General features: G+C 37.3%; 1 protein-coding gene across 6 annotated transcripts in view; it reads left to right on the top strand.

Moving 5' to 3' along the window:
- Positions 1-22,536, top strand: part of LOC144042814 (solute carrier family 22 member 21-like) — a 55,631-nt gene extending 33,095 nt beyond the window's left edge. For 4 of the 6 annotated variants that reach the window (XM_077555812.1, XM_077555810.1, XM_077555811.1 and 1 more), the window contains 10 exons: positions 9,032-9,416; positions 11,972-12,075; positions 13,540-13,694; positions 14,987-15,158; positions 16,605-16,746; positions 16,876-16,970; positions 18,578-18,792; positions 18,895-19,077; positions 21,935-22,070; positions 22,271-22,536. In XM_077555812.1, coding sequence (XP_077411938.1) covers positions 9,075-9,416; positions 11,972-12,075; positions 13,540-13,694; positions 14,987-15,158; positions 16,605-16,746; positions 16,876-16,970; positions 18,578-18,792; positions 18,895-19,077; positions 21,935-22,070; positions 22,271-22,361 — 1,635 coding nt within the window. In that variant the 5' untranslated portion in view covers positions 9,032-9,074 and the 3' untranslated portion in view covers positions 22,362-22,536. Of the gene's footprint in view, positions 1-8,680; positions 8,854-9,031; positions 9,417-11,971; positions 12,076-13,539; positions 13,695-14,986; positions 15,159-16,604; positions 16,747-16,875; positions 16,971-18,577; positions 18,797-18,894; positions 19,078-21,934; positions 22,071-22,270 lie in introns of those variants that run through there. The other 2 variants (XM_077555814.1, XM_077555815.1) reach the window with 2 other exon arrangements.
- The last annotated feature ends 2,090 nt before the right edge of the window (positions 22,537-24,626 follow it).

Here is a 24,626-nt window from a genome sequence, read left to right as displayed (position 1 = left end):
CAATGCGGTGTAGTTGGCTAGCAGACCATCACTTGCAACAATTCCTGGAGGCTGAAATATTCACTGAAGCAAACCTCACTCGATAGTCGAGCCCGAGGACTTTCAAAATGTTTAGCAATAAGTCTTTTAGCCAAAGGTCAACATTTTGCACACAAGTACAAGCATAAGCGTAATTTACACTTCTGTGTAAAAAAAAAAAGAAAAATGTTATGACGTCATTAGATTTGGAGTTTAAAGAGATACTTGACTCATTTATATTTTGTCCAGAATTAATTTGATAACTTATTATTTTTCATGTACTACGAGACGCATTGCATTCACTTGAAAAAAAAAAATCCTGTTATTCTGACTAATTTTTGGGGGGAGCTTTGTTATTTTGAGTATTTTTATTATTATTTTTCTGTTTTTCTAAATATTTGTTTCTGTTTTACTGAATTTTTTTTCGGTCAAAAAAAATCTTCAGAAAAACACGCTGAAAAAAGTATTCAGAAAAACAGGAGGGAAAATTACTCAGAAAAACAAGGGGGGGGGGGGAATATTAAAAAAAACAGAAAAAAAATTATTAAAAAAAATAGAAAAAAAATATTCAAACAAACAGAGCCAGTGTTCTGTTTTTTTTTGAGTTTTTTAATTTTAATTTTATTTTTTTTACTTCCTAACTCCAAGTGACCTGTTGGAGATTCACTAATAGCAGAAGCGGAAACTTTCCCACATACCTGCATATGTAATAAGGTGGTCATGTTTACTTACTGGCTCTCAATAAAGGAATTAATGTGTATACTGTATTGTGGTTTGTTCTCTAATCTCTGAGGGAAAACCCCTTTTTTTTTTTAAATATTCAGAAAAACAGAAAAATAATTATTTTATAAAACGGGGAAATTACTCGGAAAAAAAAACATATTTCAAAAAACAGGAACTTTTTTTTTAAACAGAAAAAAATCCTCAAAAAAACAGGTAAAAAATATTTAATAAAACTAAAAAAAATACTCATCTTTAGAGTCGACAACAAGTAGAAAAATTCGTTTTTAAAGGTATTAACTGTACATGAAAAATAATGTTACCACATTAATTATAGACAAAATAGGAGCTTTTTACTGCTGAAAATGTCTCAATGAGTCAAGTATGCCTTTAAAGTATACTACTTTCCAACTTTTTTTTTGCCTAAGCACATGTTTTACATTAGAAAACATCTGCACACCACTGACCAAATTGTCCCAAAAAGCGGATACCATTTAGTAGGGGTGTGCCAAAAAATCGATTCTCATAAGAATTGCGATTCTCATTTAGTACAATTCAGAATCAATTTTAAATGTCCCCAAATCGATTTTATGTAAATCATTTTATACTTTCTTGCCTTTGTTTGTGTGTGCCTTTATTAGGAGCGATGTTCATGTTGTACTCGATTTGGCCACTTAGGGGCAGTGTGGTTCCACGCGGTCTAATACACTGATAAGTTGTAGCCACATTAGAGAAAAGAAGGAAAAAGTGACAATCAAGTTATTCCAATTAAAGTTGTTGTTTTTTTGCAGCGTGGAGCCGTTCTTTTGAGTGATAAAAGTGCCGCGAGTAGCGCGCTAATTAGCATTAGCGAGTCAGACTGGCGTAGATCATTACGATGACTTGAACATCTATAAATTGAAGCAAAAATCATTGTCAAGCAAATCATTTGGAATCAAAAATCATTCTTAATTGAAAATCGATTCTGAATCGAATCGCAGACCCAAAAATCGGAATCGAATCGACATGTGAGACATTCAAAGATTCCCACCCCTAGCATTTAGTGGAAGAGCATTTTATGGTTCTGCCTGTCGCTATTTGTCGCTTAGATAGCATATAATTTATTTTAAATTATAACCTGAATGTATTCAATGACTAGGGATGATTTTTCACTTTTTGTCAAACCGGTACCAATACCAGCACTCAACTCTTGAGTATAGCCACTAATACCACTACTTTTGTAAACGTGTAAATGCGTTTTTTAATACTTTGTCCATCACTCCCAAAAACATATTTATACTTATTTTTTTATGCAAGAGCATACGGAAGGCTTTGATGCAGCTTCTGACTTGAAGGGGTGGCTTTTAAAGCAATGTTTTATTAGACGGTCAACAGATGGCAGCAGAGTATAAGAGATCAACCAGGGCCATGTTGCAAGAAGCTCTTTTTGACAGTGTTTTCACCAGGAATGCGAGCAATGATGAAACTGAGCTCTATTCTAATGCTAATTGCTGCAAAACGGGAACAGATGTAAATATACTTGTGTTTTTTATAGCAATAGAACACAATATGCTGTGGGCCTTGCAAAATCAGTCAGAATCCAGTAAAACAGCCGGGAGCGAAGGGGGTTGCTTCAGTCAAAATGGCTGGGAGTGAATGAGTCCCCCCCACCCCCCTCAAAAAAAAGAGATGGATCATTTTAAAGAAATAGAGACATATATATATATATATATCCAAATATACACCCTGTATCTGAGAAATTAAAAGAATAGAAAATGGGAATTAATTTCATGCAATTTTAAGGACAATTATACAGGGTGTCCATAAAGTCTCTTTACCATTTCAAAAATGTATTAAAAACGCAATTGATTAGATATTTTATTTCGATTTGTTCTATTGTATTCAGCATTTATTAAAGTTTTTTATCACACTGCATTTGAGTGTTTCAGGGATCCTGTTTGTCAAAGGTCAAAGGTCAAAGGTCGGCCACTCCTTCCTTTATCTAACACTGTCCCCGTCTCCATAAATTTCTTGTGCCATGCACGAATTGACGGACGTGATGGTGGATTTCTTCCATACTTAGTCGTGTAGTTTCGCTGAGTCTGCCTACCCGATTTTGTTTCAATAAACCATGCGACACATTGCGCCTTCTCTTGAGGGGTCGCCATTTTGTAGGGGTTCATTCAACATCACCTCTTTGACAAACAGGATCCCTGAAACACACAAATGCAGTGTGATAAAAAAAAAAAAACTTTAGTAAACACTGAATACAATAGAACAAATCTGAATAAAATATCGAATCAATTGCATTTTTAATATTTTTTTTAAATGGTAAAGAGACTTTATGGACACCCTGTATAATTTTCCTTAAAATTGCATGAAATTAATTCCCATTTTCTATTCTTCTAATTTCTCATTTTAACACCACAAAAGAACAACCGATACTGGTATCGACTGCCGTCGCGAGTACTGATACCTTGAAATAAGGCTGGGTATTGGCCCGATAGGATACCTGGTTATTGTTACTTACTTGCCAATCTCTGTTACCAATGTACGGGTCACTAACTTGCTGGCCGTGCATAATGACATCAGCCCGACTGATATGGATTTGTTTTTTTCTTAGCCTGATTCTGATTCTTGACGAACTGACGGCAGCTTCAGTCTCCCAAAATCTTGAGTGGTTTTTGCTTCACAAACCTTCTCCCTCTTCTTCTTCTCCATTTAAAGGCCCGCGAAGCCTTTGCAATTCTTTCAAATAATCGGGTGATTACAATGTGACGCTAATAGTTTACAAAATCGAAATGTTTCACCGTATCCTGAATCCTGAAAGTTTTATTAGTTGTAAACCACCATTTCAAGATATTAAAAAAAACATTTTCCATTTTCTAACATTAATCCCACTCAAGGACAAGAGCAAGCTGCCTGAACGTCTAAATTTTTTTTTTTAAAAATACAAACCGGTACATTATTTACTATACTGCTCTCTGAAAAGGCTCATTAAGAATATTTGTAAAAATACCGGAGGCCTTAATATTTCGCAGTGTTTTATAAACACGTTACGTCCTCGTTTATTTATTTATTGACAAGCAAATGAATGCTGCTGTCCAATGATGCTGTGCACGTACTTTGCACGTCAGCGGGGACGCTGTTAGTGGCTCCCTTGTGTAAATCCTGCGGGGGGGGTTGGGTATGAGATGAGAGGTGAAAGGTCACATGACCCCGAAAAAAATATCACAAGAGCCCAAAGGGAGGACGTCAAAATAATAGAAGAGGGAATGGTTATTGAAAAAGTCATTATTTTTTATTGCCGCCTTTACACGCATGCAGGAAGTCTTTTGGCAACATCAGGTGGCTCCAACACGGGCATGCGGTCCACGGGCCGCATATGTGACATTCGCTACTTCCTCTTTTTTTTTTTTTTTTTTTTCTTGAGAGCTCAATATTGTTAATTCGGTAATTTTACCGATTTGACATGTCATCATCATTGCGCTCTTTTTTATTTATTTAAAAAAAAATATATATATATATTGTATGTGCGTGAGTATGTGCATGTGCGTGTGAGTGTGTACTCATTAGTTCACCTAAAACAATTATTAAAAATCCCATACGGTTCACCTAAACCGAATACTTCAGAATCCAGCTAGAGTCGTGAGGTTGTCAGGAGACCCGAGGAAGGATCAAAGAAAAAAAAGTGAAATCCAGCACCGACCAGACATGACCGACTACCCACTGGGTTACCAACCAAAGTCTTTCACCAACCCCAGAAACATCTAAATTCCAACAAATTAGGGAGACCTCAAGAGACCAAAGGAGAGACTGAGGAAAGGACATTCGCGACTTCCTGTAGTCCAGCATATACCAAGCGTTACATTGATTAAGCAGTTTTTTAATTGATTTATTGAATTAACGTGTCCATGTCTTCATTTTTGCATTCATTTAGCTCATTCAACAATTGGTTAATTGATTTAATTCATAAATAATAATAACAATTTTTTTTTAACACATGATTAATGCTTACTTGGAAAGCCTGTACTGGGGAATTTCCAGCCGCAACGCAGCAGACACGTCCACGTCAAAATTTTGCAGTAATAAATTGAATAATAATTTGTGAAGACTGGAGTGAAGTTGCATTTTACAGTTTTAAAAATGTGCACAATTTCACAAGATACTTCATGTTAAGGAGCTCTTAATATGAAAAGAAAAATGCACTGCGCCGTCGCCAACGTCTTACAAATGCAATTATGCCACCTAGTGGCAGAAAAATGACCTCAACACAAATCAATATCACACTCGTTTTTTTTTTTACAGTATCAATGACTAAAAGATGGAGCCATGTTTCTATTAGTTCAATTTTTTCCACTTTTATGCTAACAAGAGTATGAAAACTATTTATTATTAAAATATTTTTGGGGGAATTTTATTGTACATTTAGAACAGATATAAAATTTTCAATTAATCGTGAGTTAACTATTGAAGTTTTGCGATTAATTGCAATTAAAATTCTTAACTGCCTGACATCCCTAATTATTTATTATTTTTTTTATTTTGTTTTTTGGGGGTTGGTTATTTTTTGTTGTCATTATTTGAGTAACATGACTCAAAATATACAAGATTGAGTGTTAGCATAGAATTAGCAAACAACACATGGCATTTATGCTAATAGCCTGTTACACTATGCACATTACAGTGATAAAAAAAAAAAAGTTTAAAAATAACATTAAAATAATAATGGCGGTGACAGGACTGAGTTGAGATTTTTTGAACACCCTTGTGTAAATATTCACTCGAGATGAAAGGAAGGATGTGTTAAATATGCAAATGAGCGGAAAGATGGCCTCTTTGTTTGCCATCCCTCAGCCTGCCTTCCATGACCTCATCTTCCTCCTCCTGCCTCTATCCTTCCCATGTCCTTGTCTCCCCATCTTGCCGCTTATCCGTCCCCTCACCCTTGCCCCCCCCCCCACCCCTTTTACCTGCTCTGCTCACAGACCCCGCCCCCGCCTATTGTCTCCTGCGCCGCGCAGTCCCTCAAATTAATGTAGCGTTATTGACAAGTGACTGGCCGAGGAGGCATTGATCATCAGTAGGGAGAGAGGAAGAGCGCTCGGGGTGAGGTTCGAGCGCTCCTCGCGGCCCCCCGCGCGCGTTCCACGCTGTTAGCCCGCCGTTTAAACGACCGTAATCATCCGGTGAAGGGCGACACTCCATCACTTGATTTAGCGCTTTTTAAGATTCCCCTCCGTGATTTGGAGAGCGCCGGCGATGACAAAGGCGCACCTTGGGCGTGGATTCGGCCTTTGTGCGCCGCTCCATCCAGCGTGAACAGGTTAAGGCGCTGCTAACAATGTGCGAAGGGGCCAGTTGGTCAATATGCCAATTACACAGATGAGGGTACGGAAAGGGCAAATGATAGCCAATCAGCCAATTGCTTTTACAGTCCTCTCGCAAGAGCTGAACCTGTGACCCCGTTTCCTCAGCCTTTGGGCCAAAGGTCACCGGGGCAGGGGTCAGAGGACGTTGCCACGCGCTGGCCGGAGAGTGTTACCATGGTAACGCAAAAACGTCGGGGTTTAGGGAGACGGGTCATTGATGCTACATATATTATCAATATATTTGAAACGTTGATGCTACTTGAAGCACACCTCGTGTGCTACATCAATAGAAGACACCTTGGCTCGCCTTGCCCACTGTGCCGATTTGTTTCAATGCATTCAGACTAAACAGCCATTGTAAAATGCAGCCCGCTGTGGTTTCAATCCATTTTTATCTGAAGGTCAATGAATGAGAATATTGTGAGAAATTTCAACCATTTTGCTCGTTCCATTCAAAAAGTGAAAGTCAGAATGTCTGTCATTTTGATTCATTTAACACAGAGTGACATTTTTTTTATTTCATATAATTTTGGTGAGTGTACATACCCAAACTTCACTATTTACTACAAATTCGAATATTATATAGGATAGAATCAAAATTATTTTTAACTCATTCACTGCCATTGACGGCTAAAAACGTCAAAAATAGATTTGAACTATTTCTATTAGTTTAAAAATTGTTTTCCTCTTTTGTTAACAAGAGTATGAAAAGCTAGATTGTTTTATTGTACATTTAGAACAGATATAAAATTTGTCATTAATTGTAAGTCAACTAATAAAGTCATGCGATTAATAACGATTAAAATTTTAATCACCAGATGCCCCAAATTTTTTATACTCTTCTCTTCTTTTTTTTTTTAATCATTCACTGCCATTGACGGCTATAAACGTCGAAAATTTATTTCAACCAATTTTTATTAGTTTAACATTTTTTCCTCTTTTGTTAACAAGAGTATGAAAAGCTAGATTGTTTTATTGTACATTTAGAACAGATATAAAATGTGTGATTAATTGTGAGTTAACTAATAAAGTCACGCGATTAATTACGATTAAAACATTTTATAATCTTCTCTTCTTTTTTTAATCATTCGCTGCCATTGACGGCTATAAACGTCGAAAATTTATTTGAACTAATTTCTATTAGTTTAACATTTTTTCCACTTTTGTTAACAAGAGTATGAAAACCTAGCTTTTTTTTTTCATTGTACATTTAGAACAGATATAAAATTTGCGATTAATCGTGAGTTGACTAGTGAAGTCATACGATTAATTACAGTTAAAAAATGGAATTGCCTGTAATTTTTTATAATTTAAAAAAAATGAATTTATGGCAGTGAATGAGTTAATAACATTAAATGTGATTTGGCCTTCGAAGAAGTTTTAGTGAATCGATATAATATGTGATCTTCACATTTTGAGTTGAACTATTGATACTTTTTCTACGATAATATTGAGATGTGCCTGGACATTGTCAACAACATTCGTTTCCAATCCAACTTTTAATTTTCTCCTCATTGACCAACAAACTCATTTCCAGTTTGAACTTACTAGTTGAGATTTAAGAAATAAAGAATTCAAGATAATGGATGGATAGTTCACGAAACATGAACTCTGTCAACATCAAAGCAATACTGTCGAAATAATACAATAATATATTTGAAAGTCCAGTAGGTTATATATTTTAAGTATAAGACAGTTGAACTAAAACAAACACATTTAAGGTCAACACGATTAGGCTGAATTATTCTTCTCTGACTTTTTAAGCCATGTCAAATGTCTGTAAGGACTCTTCAAGCCTCTAGAATAAAATGTGCACATTTTTTAGTCTCACCCATAGCACCACCTTGTGGTTGTTGTATTGATTGATTGGTGAAGTGGGTCCTTTCTATTTCTGCGCTACTCAAATCTATTGATGTGATCAGATTGCTGCAGTATTTTCGACGCGCTGGACCAAAAACTTTTTTGAAACTGGGAGCTTCTTCTTGAGTACGACTACTTTACGGACCGATAGTTCTGAAATAACAAATTTGCTGTTTACAAAAAGGTAGGTTTTTTTTTGTAAGTTTGTTTTTTGTTTTGTTGCTCAAATTACCTTTATTGATCCTGTTAGTGATTCGTCACAAATGTAACAGTATGTATATATTGGTATATAACCTAAATACGGTTATTATGACAACAAAGGGCATTGCATTCTGGTCTATGGTATATAATGAATTTTATGTTTCATATAGATATGAGCATATCAATACTTAATTTACATATTGTTGATGTATAGTGTATAGATCATGAATGACATCTACTACTTGGAATTGTTTTTTATTTTTACAAGTTACTATATTATTATTTTTTCAATACAGTAATTGTGGTTTTGATACAGGTTCAAGACAAACGGTTAAATATCCATTTCTTATTTTTTTTATTTTGGGGTCAAATTTAGACAGTCAAACTAATTCCCTTTAACAGTGGCATTCTAATGTAAACAAGATGATGCTGGAGGATAATTAAATCCAATTAAATTAAATCAAATGAATTAAAGACATCACTGTGTTGTTATATAGTAGCTTATCTCCATGATTTAACACCACGCTCACCTTTGCCTATATCTGCATGATAGCAATTGCACCTTGACCCCTTTCTCATTTAAAAATACTTCCCTCCATGCAACGTGTCTGTTTCTGCAGTTCCGTCTCCAATAAGTTACCTTAACTAGCAGCGAGCACCGAAGCTCTCATCAATGTTGAACTTTTGAACTCCTTATCGTCCTGTAAGTCTCTGCATGAGATGCCATCTTAATCATTGACATTCGACTTGCGGCTGCGCTGCAATGCAAACGCATTCAGTGGAGTTGCAATTAAACAAACAATTTTTAAATTAAAAAAAAATACGTACAGGAGTGTTGCCAGTTGGACTGATGCGCTTGTGTTGCCGTTTCTTGCCTGCAGATCCGCCAGGCAAACGTCATCTTTTACAATTTGACCGGCAAACATGTCGGCTGAGAAATGTCAGGACTTGGACGGGGCCTTGGCTTCTCTGGGACAATACGGCCGCTTCCAGATCGTTATTATGCTTTTGCTGAGTTTGACGGCGATCCCGTGCGGCTACATGGGAGTTCTGTCCGTCTTCATCGCCGACACGCCGGCTCACCGCTGCAGAACTTGGGCCAACAACTTCACGACTCGCGACGCGGATCCGTTGAGCGGACCGGACAGTTGTTATCGGTACAAAGCCGACGCGAACTGGAGCGAGGCGGTCGAACCCAGCAACGGCACGGATCGATGCGTGGATGGATGGCTCTTCAGTAATGAGAGCTCCACCATCGTCTCGGAGGTAAACGCAAAAAAAACAACAACACGCCGTACACATGCAATAGAGAAATCATACGACAATCAAACAATGAGTGCACATTTGGGCTCGTTGGCCAATTATTGTAATCTTCTCCAGCAGAAATGACTCGAACGCGTTCCAGTTGTAGCCTGCCTATTTAAATCAAACAATACTTATTTGCAGTGCTTCCCTTCCTGGTCTGACGCTACTCGAAAGCCTACTAAAAAAAATTGCAACTTTGCAGCAACAATGTTTATATGATGTGCGTTTTTCGTTTCGGGACAGGGGACACCCAGGGTGCCCCCAGGGAAGTTCCAAGGCAAGCCTATTGGTAGAGGGGCCCCATTACAGAGCTCTCCGCTGACCAACGGGCGTGTCTTCGCAATGTCTATTTTAAACGCGTGTCGTTGTTATGGACCAATATCAGCCGTCCGTCGGAGGTGGGGGCCCCTTTGCGGGGTTTGAAGCAAAAGAAAGACAACTTTTACTGACATTTATATTTCGCCATTTTCAAATGGACTTTGTAGGAACATTTATTTACACACAAAATAATTTGCAGTTGTTTCCATATTTATTTATTTTTGAAACTGTCAGTACAAACATGACACTTGTATATTTAGGAAATGAGCTGTAAAAAATAAAAATCAGCCCCCATCTTGTACTGCTAAAATAATTTTAAGGAAATCACTGCACCAATCAATCAGAGACAGGACATGTGACCAACAAGGTGTCAATTATTGTTATTATTACTGTTGGAAAGTTTGGGGTCACCAAGAAATTTCCTTATTTGTTAAAAAAAAGCACTACTTTTCACCGAAGATCACTTTAAACCAGTCAGAAGTACACTCTATACTTTGCCTGGCTGACCGCCCACACTTTTGAACGGTATAGTATCAGTCAAAACACATTTATTTTATTTTTAATTGGATTCAAATTAAACCAAGACTTTAGATATTAATTGCATATATTATTTTATTTTATTATTATGTTTATATTTAAACTTTTTTTTTTTTTATGGAAATATTCAACAAAACATCTTACTTAGGATTAGGATTCCCACATTAAGCATGGAAGAATGTTATATTAATGGAACAATAAGCCTTAATATTTGATTTCAATGCTGTTCAAACATGAAACATTGCAACAGATTGTTTATTAAATAAAGCGGCTCACAGTTATAAGCTGCAAGTTTCAGATAAATAAATAAATATTCATACCAATTTTACAGTCTACATGTGCAAGTTTACTGATGAGTATTTTCTAAATGTGAGTAAAAAAAATATTTTGGCAATAATCAACTTATAGATTCGTATCAGGATTCATCGTGTCGAATCGAATCGTGACTTTTGAATCGCCAGGTACGAGACAATTCACACCTCCAACGACTAGGTTACTTAAATATTTATCACCAAAAAAATAGACATTCAAATCTTTAAAATGAACTGCACCCTTTTAAATTGGAGTTTAATACCCCTGCTGTGTATTACAGAAGCATGGAGCTCCCGATGTGGAGTTTTGACTTTGGCTTTGTCGTTCAAATGTTCGAAGGTGTTGATAAAGTAGTTTGAACGTATTGGCAAAACGTAGGCTAAATGCTAAAAAAAAAAAAAATTAATTAAAAAAAAAAAATCCCATAGTGCCACTAATATGTGCAAGTGCCATTAAGGCATTATGGAAAAATACCCCAAGGCATTATGGGAAAAAAATGTGATGTTTTTAGCATCTGGCCGACATTGTACCAATACATTCAAACAGCTCAATACGTTCCAACGACTTTTCAGTACGTTTGAACAAATTGACCAAGACATTCAAACGACTTAGCATTATGTTCGAACGATTTAGCCCAGTCAAAACTGTTTACTCCATATTGGCAGTTCCACGCGTCATATACTGTGCGTCCATTATGAAAGCGGCTCTGTCATACGCTGTAGCAAAAAAAAAAAAAAAAAGTGATTCTTCTGGATTTTGGGTTGGTCTTGCATATTGCACTCTTTCAAGGTTGCCACAAAGAATTAGGCTGCAACGTCCCGAAGGTCCCAGGAAGAAACTTGATCTTATTGACACATCTTGACAACAGACACATATAAATCCTAATCTGTTACAGCTGAGTACACATGAGTGGTTGGTCCCAAAACAAACATAACAGGCCGAGCTGGTTTTATAGAAGTAATCAAATACACAAGCGTCAACTGCGAATGACACAAGGTTGACTTGGCAATAACAATGCAAATACCGAACTTTGGAGGTGGAGGCGGAGCCACAAGATGAAGACAGCAAAGTATCAGAGGAAACAAAAACTCAAAAGCGCGGCTGAGAAAACAAACAAAAACAGAAAATCCCAGTAGTTCTTGCAAAACGAAAGGTGAGAAGTAAATACAGAGAGGACAGAACAAAACATCTCCGCGATCAAGATCTCAAGCGTGATTGTTTGACCTCGCTCTCGTTAAGTCTCTCGTTTGGAATGTCGCCAAATTCACGTGCATTCACGGTGGAATTCCTGCGATAGCGTTTCTGGTGGACACCCTTGCTTGTTTGACATTGTTTGTTTTGCTTTACAGTGGGAGCTGGTTTGTGAAAATGCATGGAAGGTCCCCTTCTCCACTTCTATGTACTTTATCGGAGTCCTGTTTGGGACCCTCGTCAGTGGTCAACTCTCAGATCGGCAAGTTTTTCCTGTCTGGCAACATCGCTGCTCCAAACGCACATTTCAAGCTTTCAATGGGTTGGAAACACGAAGCTTATGAAACGTTCCGAGCCAAAATAAAAAGGACCGATACGGTTATTAGTCCTCAAGTGTGAGGGTTTAGAGCCGGGGGTCTGCAACCTGCATCTCTGGAGCTGCATGTGGCTCCCTGTGGATGGATCTCTAAAAAAATGTGTAGATTTATTTATTTTTTACGTATATATTTTTTTAGATAAAATATTATATATATATATATATTTTTTTTTTTAGATAAAATATTCTTCTAATGAATTATTTAGATAAAACATTAATTAAATACTCCTAGTCTTTATGTAAAAGTACTGTTATTTTTGCAAAAAAAAAAAACCTACTCTGATAAAAATAGAAGTACTAAAGTCGCTCCCTTACATAAGTAAAAGTACAAAAATACCAACTTGAAAATATACTTAAGTAAAAAAAGAAAAGTAAATTGACCTTTTTCAAAATAAAACAAAAAAAAAATAGAATGAATTCTTTATTTTCCTAAACCCAGAATACTGATCAACAGAACAAATTTGTAGCAACACGTCAAGCCGCATATCTATGAATTATATTTTTCATAACCACCTGGGGAAATTAGTGTTCTCAGCATTGTCATAACTTAGAAAATATAAAAGTGTAAACAAAAAAAAGTGCAAAAACACTCCAAACTACTAGGATTATGTATAAACAATGACAAGATTGGGACCATATTTAAAAAATAAAGTTTTTGTTATCTTGTTGTTGTTGTTGTTTGCATAGCATGGTTTTGGATTTTGGAACACTTTTTTTCTTTTTTACAAAGCCGATGGATGGTACGTGTGTCAACCGCGACAGAAATGTTTTCTTTTTTTTTTATCATTATTATTAGTTCTGGTGACAAGTTTAGCAAAAGTGTGGGTGACAGGATCGTAAAACATTTCCTGACTTTAGCCCGCTGCTATGCTACTGGCTTCCAGACGCTAAAACTCTTAGCTCACGCGCTTAGAAAATGCTATTAAGTCTTCCGGTGAACACGATCACCGCTTCCTGATCCATTCCCTGTGAGGCGCTTTAAAACCGGCGGCGTTAGGGAGCTCATTTTCCTCCGTATTGTGATCGTTGACTAGCAACTATCTGGTTTCCGGTGCGCGGCGCGTGAGCTTTGCGTGTCTTATGTTGTGTCGTCGTAAAAAGTACCGATATTTGCGTTTGAAAAGTAAGAAGTTAAAGTTAAAAGTCACCAGAATTAAAAATAATATTCAAGTAAAGTAAGTACAGTACCGAAGTACAAGTACTTCCCATGTCTGTCCTCAAGTAAAACTACGCATAGAGCTTGGGGGCCCCCTGGTGGCTTACTTTGCGTATAGCAAGAAACGGCGGCTACGTCGACGTCCCATTTTCATATTCCTGTCCTGTGTTGATGTTTGTTGACATTGTGTCCAGGTTTGGCAGAAAGCGCGTGGTTTTTCTCACCGTTTTCCTGCAGTCGGTCACCGCATTGGTCCAGGCCACCTCCGTCAACTGGCTCATGTTCTGCGCTCTGAACTGTCTAAGAGGAATCGGCCACGTGTCCTGCTACGTTGCATCTCTTGTTCTGGGTAAGACGACGCATCGGTGCCGATACGCTGACCTACTCTTACATCATATTTATTCAAAGATTTCATTTGATGAAATTGTGTTTGTTTTTTTAATCCCAACAATCTATTCTCTTCACTTTGTAGCGCTGTTTTTAGTATGTGAAGGATGCGAGATGTCTTTGTCCAATCGGATGTCAGCGTAAATGTCTCGACTGCCCAAAACCAGCAAGAATTGTTTTGGTCGATGTGCTGTAATTTAAACTATATTATCAATGGGGCTGTTTCTTTAACCAATCAAATTCGCCTCACAGGGCCTTCAGGCTGGCTCATAGTATTGGCAGCATATTTCCGGCCCGTGATGATGAGGATTTTTGATATTTTTATTTCATTTTTTATTTATTTATATTTTTTGGGGGGGGTCAAACCAAACCATTTACTGCAATTTAAACAAATAAATTGCAGTAAATGGTTTGGTTTGACCCTCCATATGTATTTATTTTTTATTTTTTTTATTTTACTAAATAAGCCTACATAAATACAATTACAAAACTTTATTTGTCATCTGTGGAACAGACACTTTATATTGTTGAATACATGCCAACTCTAAAACGAGAATCGTTGAACCAATTTAAGATTACAAATTGAATTGTTGGACAATTAAAAAAAAAAAATGCTTCAATTGGTTACATATGATTGAATTAAATTAATCCAGAGTGAATATATTAAGTTTAATTAATTAGGAGTTCATTCAACTTAACCCCTGGGCGTTATTTGACCATTTTTTTGGCTTTTTGTTGGTTCTGACCAAGCCATTTCAAAATAAAATAAAGCCGAGGGGTTAATTTTGGATTACCTTTAGATTCATTTAATTTAAGAGAATATATTAAATTTAATGGACTCATAATTGATTAAAATTTGGATTGACTTAATTCAATCGTGTGTTACAAATTGAAGCATTTTTTTTAAGTTGGTCAACAATTTAATTTGTAATCTTAAATGTGTTTAACAATTCTCTTTTTAGAGCGTACCATTAGTGTTTTCCAATCTAGGTCATGTAAAAATGTCCTGCACTCGAGTGCAATCTTTTTGATGTTTCTTTCTTTCCTCCTCCAAGTACGAGCGGTACATTTACCCATCAGGAGAGTGTCTTGATTGTGTTAAAAGAGCCGTTTAATTGATCACGATAGACTGAAGAGGACAATTAATTAGACGTGGCCCTCGAAGGGACTTTGACTTTCTATGTTTAGTTGTGAAAATGTCAAAGGATAAAAGGATTGTCTGGGACTCGGGTTCCGTCTTTCTCTCCTGGCCAGGCTCAGAAATGCTGGGCGAGTCGGCCCGATTGACCTACAGTCTGCTGGGCCAGACTCTGGCTTTCAGCGTGGGATACGCCCTGTTGCCGCTCCTGGCCTACTTCGTGCGAGGCTGGAGGCTGATGCTGGTTGCTAGCGCGATCCCGGGCCTCCTCTTCCTCCCTGCTTGGGGGTACGTACGCTTGCAATGGTCACACGCAGTGTCTAAAATGGGATTTCAGTTTACAAGCACAATCATAATAATACTTACAATAATAATAATAACTGATTATAATAATGTTGGAAAACTGTTATACAGTGTTTTTATTTGTTCAGTGACAATTTGAAATGAATGAAAAGGCCAATGAGCAATTCCAGCCTTTCTTAACCCTGGAGAACCCACGGGGTCAAATTTGGCCCCTATAAATTCTGCTACTCAAATAACAAAGACCTTTTCTTTTTTTTCTTTTTTTTTACAAATTTAACTTCAAAAGTCCAGAGTGCCACTTCTGACCCCTGCATGGGGCCATCTAGTGGATGAATATTGCACTTACATGAGCCAGAGGGGTCGGTGACAAGATGGCTGGCAACAAACATGCTGTTTTGTTGAGCTGGAAATCAATCTAAACAAAACCATCTTCTCAGCAAACCATCAGATGGTAAAATTGTGTTTTTTTTTGTTCATCTATTTCATATCATGTTGCAGAATGCCTAGGAGTATGTTTTATATACAGTATATATATTTTGATAAATTAGCAACTCTGAGCTAGTTCAAAAAAAAAGGGTTCAAATTGAAAAAAAAACATATTTTGGTGTTCAGTGAACTTATCATAGCAGTCATTTAATATATAATTCATCATTTTCCAAAGAAGAAAAGGCTTCTTGGGTTCTCCAGGGTTAAAACAAAAACAAAACAAATTGTTTTTGAAAATAGCACTCGTTGCCAACGGCTGTCACCTTTTAGGACTCGCAGCTTCCATATAAAGTTTATAGTCGTAAGTAAAAATAGCCTCTCAAAGTACGTTCACTATGTTTAAATTTGACATTTGGCCTAAAGCGTTTTGTTACCTCTGATGTCGGCGAGCCAAAGGCCGCGCCGGCACGCCCTGTACTTGTTTACAGAGTAGCTCGTGACTAGCGCACGAGTGAGTCACATTTCCCTGACGCATACCCAATGTTGCATGTTGAATGTTTTATGTGGGAACTTGGTACTGTTTGGGGAAAAAAAGATCAGAAAAGACAAATATGTTAACTCTTTGACTGCCAAAAACGTTAAATAACGTTTCGTAAAATCCTATGGAGGAGTGCCAAAGACGTTAAAAGACGTTTGTTTCAAAACAGAGGTGAAACTAACCATTTTCTATTGTTGATTACTGAAAAACGGAATAAGGTAGAAACAAACTTTTTTTTCTGATGAAAGATGAGAGTCCAATCTTTCATTTGGTAGTATGTGTGTTTCCATAGTCCAAACACCTAATTTTCTATGGACCTTGAAAGATCAGTCAAAATGCTTAAAATCGGCTGGCACCCACGGCATCCCTTTTCTGAAAACGTCTGGCAGTCAAAGAGTTAAAGGTTTGGAAGCGGTTTTAGCTTTGCAACTCGCATGAAGTCAAACGATGTGTTGAATGACCTTCAGGCTGATTCCCGAGTCTCCTCGCTGGCTTTTGCAGAGAGGCCGAGTGGAAGAGGCGCAAATGGTTCTACGCCGCGCTGCCAAAATGAACGGAATCCACGCACCCGATGTCATATTTAAGCCTGCCGACGGCTCAAAATTACTGGTGTGTAAACGCTCTGCCATTTTGCATGACGTCGACACCTCGTCTTCAAATCCAACCTTGCCAATGAGGTATTGCCACATATGCAAAATAACCGTTTTGGTGTCCTTTCATTCCGTGCTTGTGATCCAGGACAAATCGAATGAAGACAAGCACGTGAATGCGTGTACGGGCCTGATACACATCACCAACCTGAGGAACATTACGGGGCTCGGCTTTTTCATATGGTAAAGTCAAACGCGACAATTTCATGTTTGTTTACTTATTTTTATGTCTAACAGATAGAAACAAGTTATTAGCATTCTTAGCTTTTTTTTTTGCTCTTTTATTGATCATATAAACCAGCAACAGAAATACTGTAATTAAAATCAAAAGATTTAAAATAAAACGTTTTTTGTTTAGTTTTTTTTTTACTCATCATTAACTCTTTGACTGCCAGACGTTTTCAGAAAAGGGATGCCGTGGGTGCCAGCCGATTTTAAGCATTTTGACTGATCTTTCAAGGTCCATAGAAAATTATGTGTTTGGACTATGGAAACACACATACTGCCAAAACAAGATTGGACTCTCATCTTCCATCAGAAAAAAAAAGAGTTTGTTTCTACCTTATTCCGTTCTTCAGTAATCAACAATAGAAAATGGTTAGTTTCACCTGTTTTGAAAAAAAACGTCTTTTAACGTCTTTGGCACTCCTCCATAGGATTTTACGAAACGTTATTTAACGTTTTTGGCAGTCAAAGAGTTAAGCGCAGTTTACATGTTCAAAGGGGAATTGGGAGAAAAACATTTTCTAGTCCTTATAAGAAAAAACACACATAAACTTGCACATATAAACAGCTGCACTTAAACGTACATAGATATGCATAAGCATTGTGCATTTAGTTGATAAGCTAACACGTTTACAGATATATAAATATATAAATCAGCACAAAGGCTTACACATACATTTTTAATTGCACTCTATTTTTGACATTTGTACTGATTTTTAGCTGATTTAATTAAACATTGTTGTTGTACTTTGTTTTTATGCATCTTTTTAAACTCAGCCAGTGTTTCACACCGTTTCATGTTAATTCCAAAATTGTTTCGCAAATTTACACCTACAATTGAAACACCTTCATATTTGTTCTTATTTGGATTTTTTTTTTTTTTATCGACACGTGTACCACTTAAATCATAGCCACTCGCTCTGATTTTAAACAGCTTTTGAATATTGTGGGAAAGTTGGTTGTAGTAAATTATTTGAGCTATTTTAGATCTTAAAATTGCATTGTGTTTAATTTGATTAATAAAAATCTCGCTTTTTTTTTTGTAATTTGAAAAGAAGCTAAGTATTTTTGTAAGCGTTTCCACACAATAGTTCCTCCATCAGCCATAATATTAGGTACACTGGCACCATCAAATCCACTTATGCCTTTACCAAGACATTAATGCTGAGTTTTGATTTTCATCGCAACATGGTTATTGATTTAACATTCTTATCATTATGATTGCAGTCTAACTGCACTGCAATTTACCTGCAGGGAGCTTTTTCTAATATTTGTCAGTCAACAGCAAGTGGCAACATGGCCGCCCCTGCGATGGATAAAAAACGGCCGGATTTTGAATGCTCAACTCCGAAAGCCGTGTTTAGACTAAGCGGGGATACTTAGAACTCATTGTAAAGAAAGTTTGGGGTTGACTTCCCTGTCATCCTAAAACAAACAAGAAGTCAGTGGCCAATGTTGAAATGCTCGCAATGTGTAAAGAAAAAAAAAAAAACGTTCTAAAATGGTGTTGATTGTTTTGCCTTCTCTCGTATCCTCATCCAGTCTTGCCGCGTGCGTTTTTCCAGGATGGCCAACGCCATGGTGTTCTACGGACTCTCTCTCAATACGAGTAACCTGCAAGGGAATAATTACCTCAACTGCTTCATTTCGGCAGCCACCGACGCGGTGGGATACGTTTCCACGTGGATCCTGATTAACCGAGTTCCGCGGCCCGCCGTGCTCTTCTGCACGCTGATGTTCTCCGGGATGACGCTCCTTGTGGTTAAGCTCGTCCCGGGTGGTCGGTATCTAAATACAAAATGATATTGCTGAACGCTTTCGATGACGCGATCCTGCTTATAAAGCCGGACGTGATCATTCTTCTGTTTTTTTTTTTTTGCAGACATGCCTGTGACGTTCCAAGTGGTGGTTCTTGTGGGGAAGTTGGGCGTGTCGGTGGCTTACTGCTTCATCTTCGTGTTCTTCAGCGAGCTCTACCCCACGGTGGTCCGGAACACGGGCCTGGGGGTTTTGTCCACAGCTGGACGCATCGGAACCATCATTTGCCCTTATGTCATCTACATAGGCAAGTGTGGACGTCTTTTTCCGCCATTCCGTTGCAGAGCGCACAAACCGATTATGTCTCAAAATGATGCTAAAGTTGAGCCCAAGCCGTTTAACTCTTTGACTGCCAGACGTTTTCAGAAACGGGATGTCGCCAGTGCCAGCCGATTTAAGCATTTTGACTGGAAACACACATACTACCCAATGAAAGATTGGACTCTCATCTTTTATCAGGAAAAAAAAGTTTGTTTCTACCTTATTCCGTTCTTCAGTAATCAACAATAGAAAATGGTTAGTTTCACCGAAATGCTCTGTTTTGAAACAAAAAGTGGAGAAAAAGAACTTTTTGTGAAACGATGTTATTTTAATGCACTCTAGGGAATTGTACACTTCTTTTTGTCCATGAATGATGCCACAAACACCTAAATAGTGCTTTACTTCTGTAAAACGCTTTCACCAACAATGAAAAAGTGTTTTTAGATTGCAAAATACGTTTATTTCCATTCAACAGTGTAACAATTTGACAAAACAATTTCGCTAACTATTTACAAATGTGTGCAACTGTGGTACTACTTACAATTATGTGGATGTTTCAAATACAGTTTTTCTTTTTGTAACACTCCCCTGCGTGCAAGGAGACGGAGCAGGATTTGCACAACAGATACGTTTCACTTCGATTGTCCGTTTCACGTGCAGACGTTACACTTTCTTGACGGCCTTTTTTTCCGTAGCAGACTGTACACACTCCAACGATGAATATGCATTGGACTCGGGGCACTCTCCGTCGTCCGATTGAACGTCCGCCTGAGCGTGCTCCGCGTTTTCCGGTGTTAGCATCGCTAGCCCGTGTACCTTTATGGCGTCGTCATAGCCGCCGCGTCAACGCTTCCAACTTCGGCGTCAACCTCGGAGTCACCATCATCATCATCGATGATGATCATCGTCGTCATCAATGTGCTCTTTAGCGTTGGTCGATGCTTTTCGTCTTTGAAAAAAAACTGCTCGACCGTGAGCTGCTTGCAACCGGTCGCCATGTTTTCTTCCCTTCCCCAGCCATTGTCCCCTCTAGCTCCGCCTCACGTCTTCAACTGACGCCTACCCAATCTTGTCAAAAGAGAGTCATTGCTGCCATCTAGGGGCCAAAAATAGTCATTAGGCTAACTAGATCTGCTTGAAACTTTCACCACAGCTGGCCAAGGCTTTCCTCCACCCGTTTCCCCCCCAAAAAAATTAAAAATTGGATGACGTCTTTTAACGTCATTGGCGGCCCTCCGTAGGTTTTTACTTGACGTCTTTTAACGTCCATGGCAGTCAAAGAGTTAAATGACACGTTAATTGCATTACACTCTAAAAAAAAACTTTAACATTTTGAGTTATTCAACACAAAAAGAGTCATCTTAATAACCCACAAAGCAACCCAAACTGTGGGTTATTTATTTGAACCAACTTTTTGGGTTAATTGAATCACCCAACTGAATTGGGTCAAACAATGAAGTGACACAACTTTTTGAGTTATTTAATTTTGTCGATGTCAATTTGTTGGGTTCTCTCTAAGAACAGTTGGGTCAAAAATGGACCTCTACTTGGGTCGATTTGACCCAACTCTGAGTCAGGAAGTGGGTCTTTTAGTGTAAAACAACTCATAAATATTGGTCAGACCCTTTACTTGGGTCAAAAAATTGGGTCACTTTGTATAAAACAACCCAGAAGGTTGGGTCAAATTGACCCATAAAGTGGATCATTCCATTTTTTTTATCCGTAATTGGGTTACTTTTGACCCAACTGTTTTTAGAGTGTTGTTTGTTTGTGGGTTATTTATTTGAACCAACTTTTTGGGTTAATTGAATCACCCAACTGAATTGGGTCAAACAATGAACTGACACAACTTTTTGAGTTATTTAATTTTGTCGATGTCAATTTGTTGGGTTCTCTCTAAGAACAGTTGGGTCAAAAATGGACCTCTACTTGGGTCGATTTGATCCAACTCTGAGTCAGGAAGTGGGTCTTTTAGTGTAAAACAACTCATAAATATTGGTCAGACCCTTTACTTGGGTCAAAAAATTGGGTCACTTTGTATAAAACAACCCAGAAGGTTGGGTCAAATTGACCCATAAAGTGGATCATTGCATTTTTTTTTATCCGTAATTGGGTTACTTTTGACCCAACTGTTTTTAGAGTGTTGTTTGTTTGTGGGTTATTTATTAGACACAACTTTTGGATTGATTGAATAACACAAATTAATTGGCTCAAAATTGAACCGACCCAACTTTTTTCAGTGAAATTTTACCCCAAATCGTTCAAATTAAATTAATAATTAATATTTGTTTGGTTTTCTTTGTGCATTATTCATTCGGGTTCACTTCACCCAATAAGTTGGGTTGGTTCCCTTTGACCCAGTTTGGATGTAAAAATAACCCAATCCACATCTTACCTTCTGGGTTGTTTTGTGTCAAATAACCCAACAAATTGGGCCATTTGGTACAAAAAACCTATGATGTTGGCATATCACATCGGCTCAGACAGCAGGTCGGTCCCTTTTAGATTTAAAATTTTTGTAATTATTATTTTTTTACCATTGAAAGGGTGGGGAACATTTTACTATTGTACTTAAATATATTCAGAGTCTGTGGTACTTAATTAAGAACAGGAGATGAAACTACTTTTATTTATTCATTTTTTTACACAAGTTATCTGTACTTTCTATTAGTTTATTGATTATGTAATTCTAATCATAAATGAATTCCTGTTTGTCATCTTGGCATTATCCTGCGCTTTGTCCTTCCACACCTCATCTCGGCACATGCTTCATATTGTTTATCTAGATATTGTCTAGTTTGTCACAAATTAATGATGTCATTTTTTATTCTTTTTTTTTGCAGGGATTTACAACAAGATTCTCACTTATGTTATTTTTGGTTCATTCAGCGTCATTGCTGCTATTTTGAGTTTGTTGCTGCCAGACACGAGAAACTGTAAATTTCCTGACCTTATCAGCGAAGCCAAACCCATTCAAAGGTATGTTGCTGTCTGTGTTGTAATTAATGAAGAATGATTAACGCAAATACATGTACATATCACCACTTGCCTTCTGCCATGTATTGGACGGTAGTATGACTTTGTGCAGCTAAGACAAGGCCTTGCGGTCTCGGTTTGACAGCATTGATTTTAATTGTGTTAAAGAAATGTTTATGCAATTCTCTCCTTTTTCAACTCAGCTTCTGCATGCCAAAGAAAAGACCTTTCCTGCGACCCTGCAAGCAAGAGACGGCTAAGAGTTATGCAACAGCGACCTCTGCTGGCGTATAAATAGCACACTCGCTCATAACGTTTTTGTTCACACTCCAATGACTTTAAGACATAAAACTGTTCATCAAAGTCATTGTCTTTGTTCTTTTGTATTCATTTTGTGTATGTTGATTATGTCTGAATTTTGGTGCCCTCAAAAAACAAAAATAAACATGCCAAACAAGGCTTTTATGTATTTTGGGTGTTGTGGCGTAGATCTGCCGTGTAGACAGCAGGGGGCAGCATTTAGCCAATATTTGCACCATATCGCTGGCTCGTCATGATGACAAAGAAGAGCGAGACTCACCTGTCAACTTGAAGAAAGGTCGAGTATTTAAAGATGCATAACATCATGTTTGTCGTCCTGCTTGTGACATGAATGTCCGTGTAAGGTACGCCTCACGCATTTACATTCCAAAAAGGTATTAGTCACCTGATCATGTGAAACCTTAATCGTTAAGTATCCCAAATGCATAGCAATCTTTAATCTACAGGATGGCAATGTAGTTTTATGGCCTGCCTATGTATTTACAAAAAACGTGTCTGTGAGCTGTTCTCAATTTTGCTGTATTGTGATGGAACAGTGGGGCTAATTTACATAATACCGCCCCCACGTTTGTTTCTCCTCTCATGAGTTGGTGACTAGGCTGGGTGAAGATCCACCATTTTCATGCAACAGAAACGCAATCAAGCCAAAGCCAAAAGGTAACAGTGTTCATTTGTCATAGTTGAGTGACGGGAAAAAAATAGAGTGAAATGAATATTACACATTGCTGTCAAAATGAGATTCACTTTACAGTAGTGGATTTTTATTGTCAGTTGCGTATGTTAAGTATGTGATAAGATTGACCGGATTATTTGTCAGTCAGTCTGTTTTCATTGAAATGAAGCAAACTGTTTTGTACACCATTTCAAACTGAACATTGCTCTTCCAAAAAGTGTCCTTATTGATTAACTTATGAGAAAACAAAAACAGGGAACATACTAAATGTGTCATTTCAATTGTTCATGAATCGAGTAAGGAGCAAATTTTATTTTTATTATTCTATTGATATGACATACCGGGACTTATAGCTAGTATTTACTTTGCAAAAAGAGGTTTTTAATCTCAAGGGGACCAACATGGTTAAAGAAAGGTTAAATGAAAAAATAAACATATAAAATCTCTTTAAATTAAAAGAAAATGACCGCTTTTTTTACAATGTAAATCTTGTAAGTAATTGTCTTCTTTTTCTTACGATATTGTTTCCTGAATATATATACTTTTTTTTTGGGGGGGGGGGGGGGTATTTTACATATAAGAGATCAATTGATGGCTTTTCAACAATCTGATGCAACAATTAATCGACAGCCAATCAAATTAATTGATAAATATTTTGACAACTGATTCGTCATCTCACAATCTTATTTAATTTCAAGTTGTCCAATTACTCAGCATTTCAAACTTTCAACAGTAAATATTCTCAGATTGCTGTCATCCACAATGACAACAGACTGACTGATAAATAAATAAATAAATAAAGTGCTATTTTAGTTATATCTGTGGAATTTTGTGTGGCTGAGAAAATGACATCATTTTTCTTTGAATTCGCTCCAGTTTTGGAGATATTTTTTTAACATTTTAATTGATTTGAAAAAGAATGCTTGACAGTTTAGGAAATGTACATCATTCGTTACTAAAAGTGATGTTTGTGCTTTGATGTCACCTGTTTTTTGCATTTGTCTACTGCTAATATGGCCACATTTTCTGGATTTTGGTTTGATTTTCAACATGAAGGTGTGATTTGTTAAGGGCAGGCTGCAATAACAATTGCCACACTGCAAAAAAGGACGGTAAAAAATGTAAGAAAAAAATAGAGTCAAATAAGAAAATGATGACTCCAAAATCCAAATAAGCAAAATGATCTGCCAACAGAACAAGAAAATTGGACTTCAATTAACCTGCAAGATTTTGAAAAAGAAGAAAATAATACTCGGCCCATATCAACCACAGTGGTTTTGAAAATAGTATTTTTTTAGACTAAAACCAAGTAATATTGACTTTTTTCAACTAAATTCTTAAAAATCATACATATTCATTTGGCCAACTTAGCCTGAGTGTCAAGCAGGAAGAGAAGTGGTCCCATTTCTAAACACATTTGGTATGACCCAGCCAGGGATTGAACCCACAACCTCCCAGTCTAAGGGTAGACGTTCTACCAGTCAGCTGTTGCTATATTTACTGGAAAGCAGGGGAAATGAGTTTAGTAAATATAACGAAACCGATGTTTACAAGGAAATGCTTAC

This window comes from Vanacampus margaritifer, chromosome 2 (assembly GCF_051991255.1).
Source record: "Vanacampus margaritifer isolate UIUO_Vmar chromosome 2, RoL_Vmar_1.0, whole genome shotgun sequence".
NCBI classification, from domain to species: Eukaryota; Metazoa; Chordata; class Actinopteri; order Syngnathiformes; family Syngnathidae; genus Vanacampus; species Vanacampus margaritifer.
Note: the sequence above shows the minus strand (reverse complement) of the source record. Positions and strands in the feature narration are given on the sequence as shown.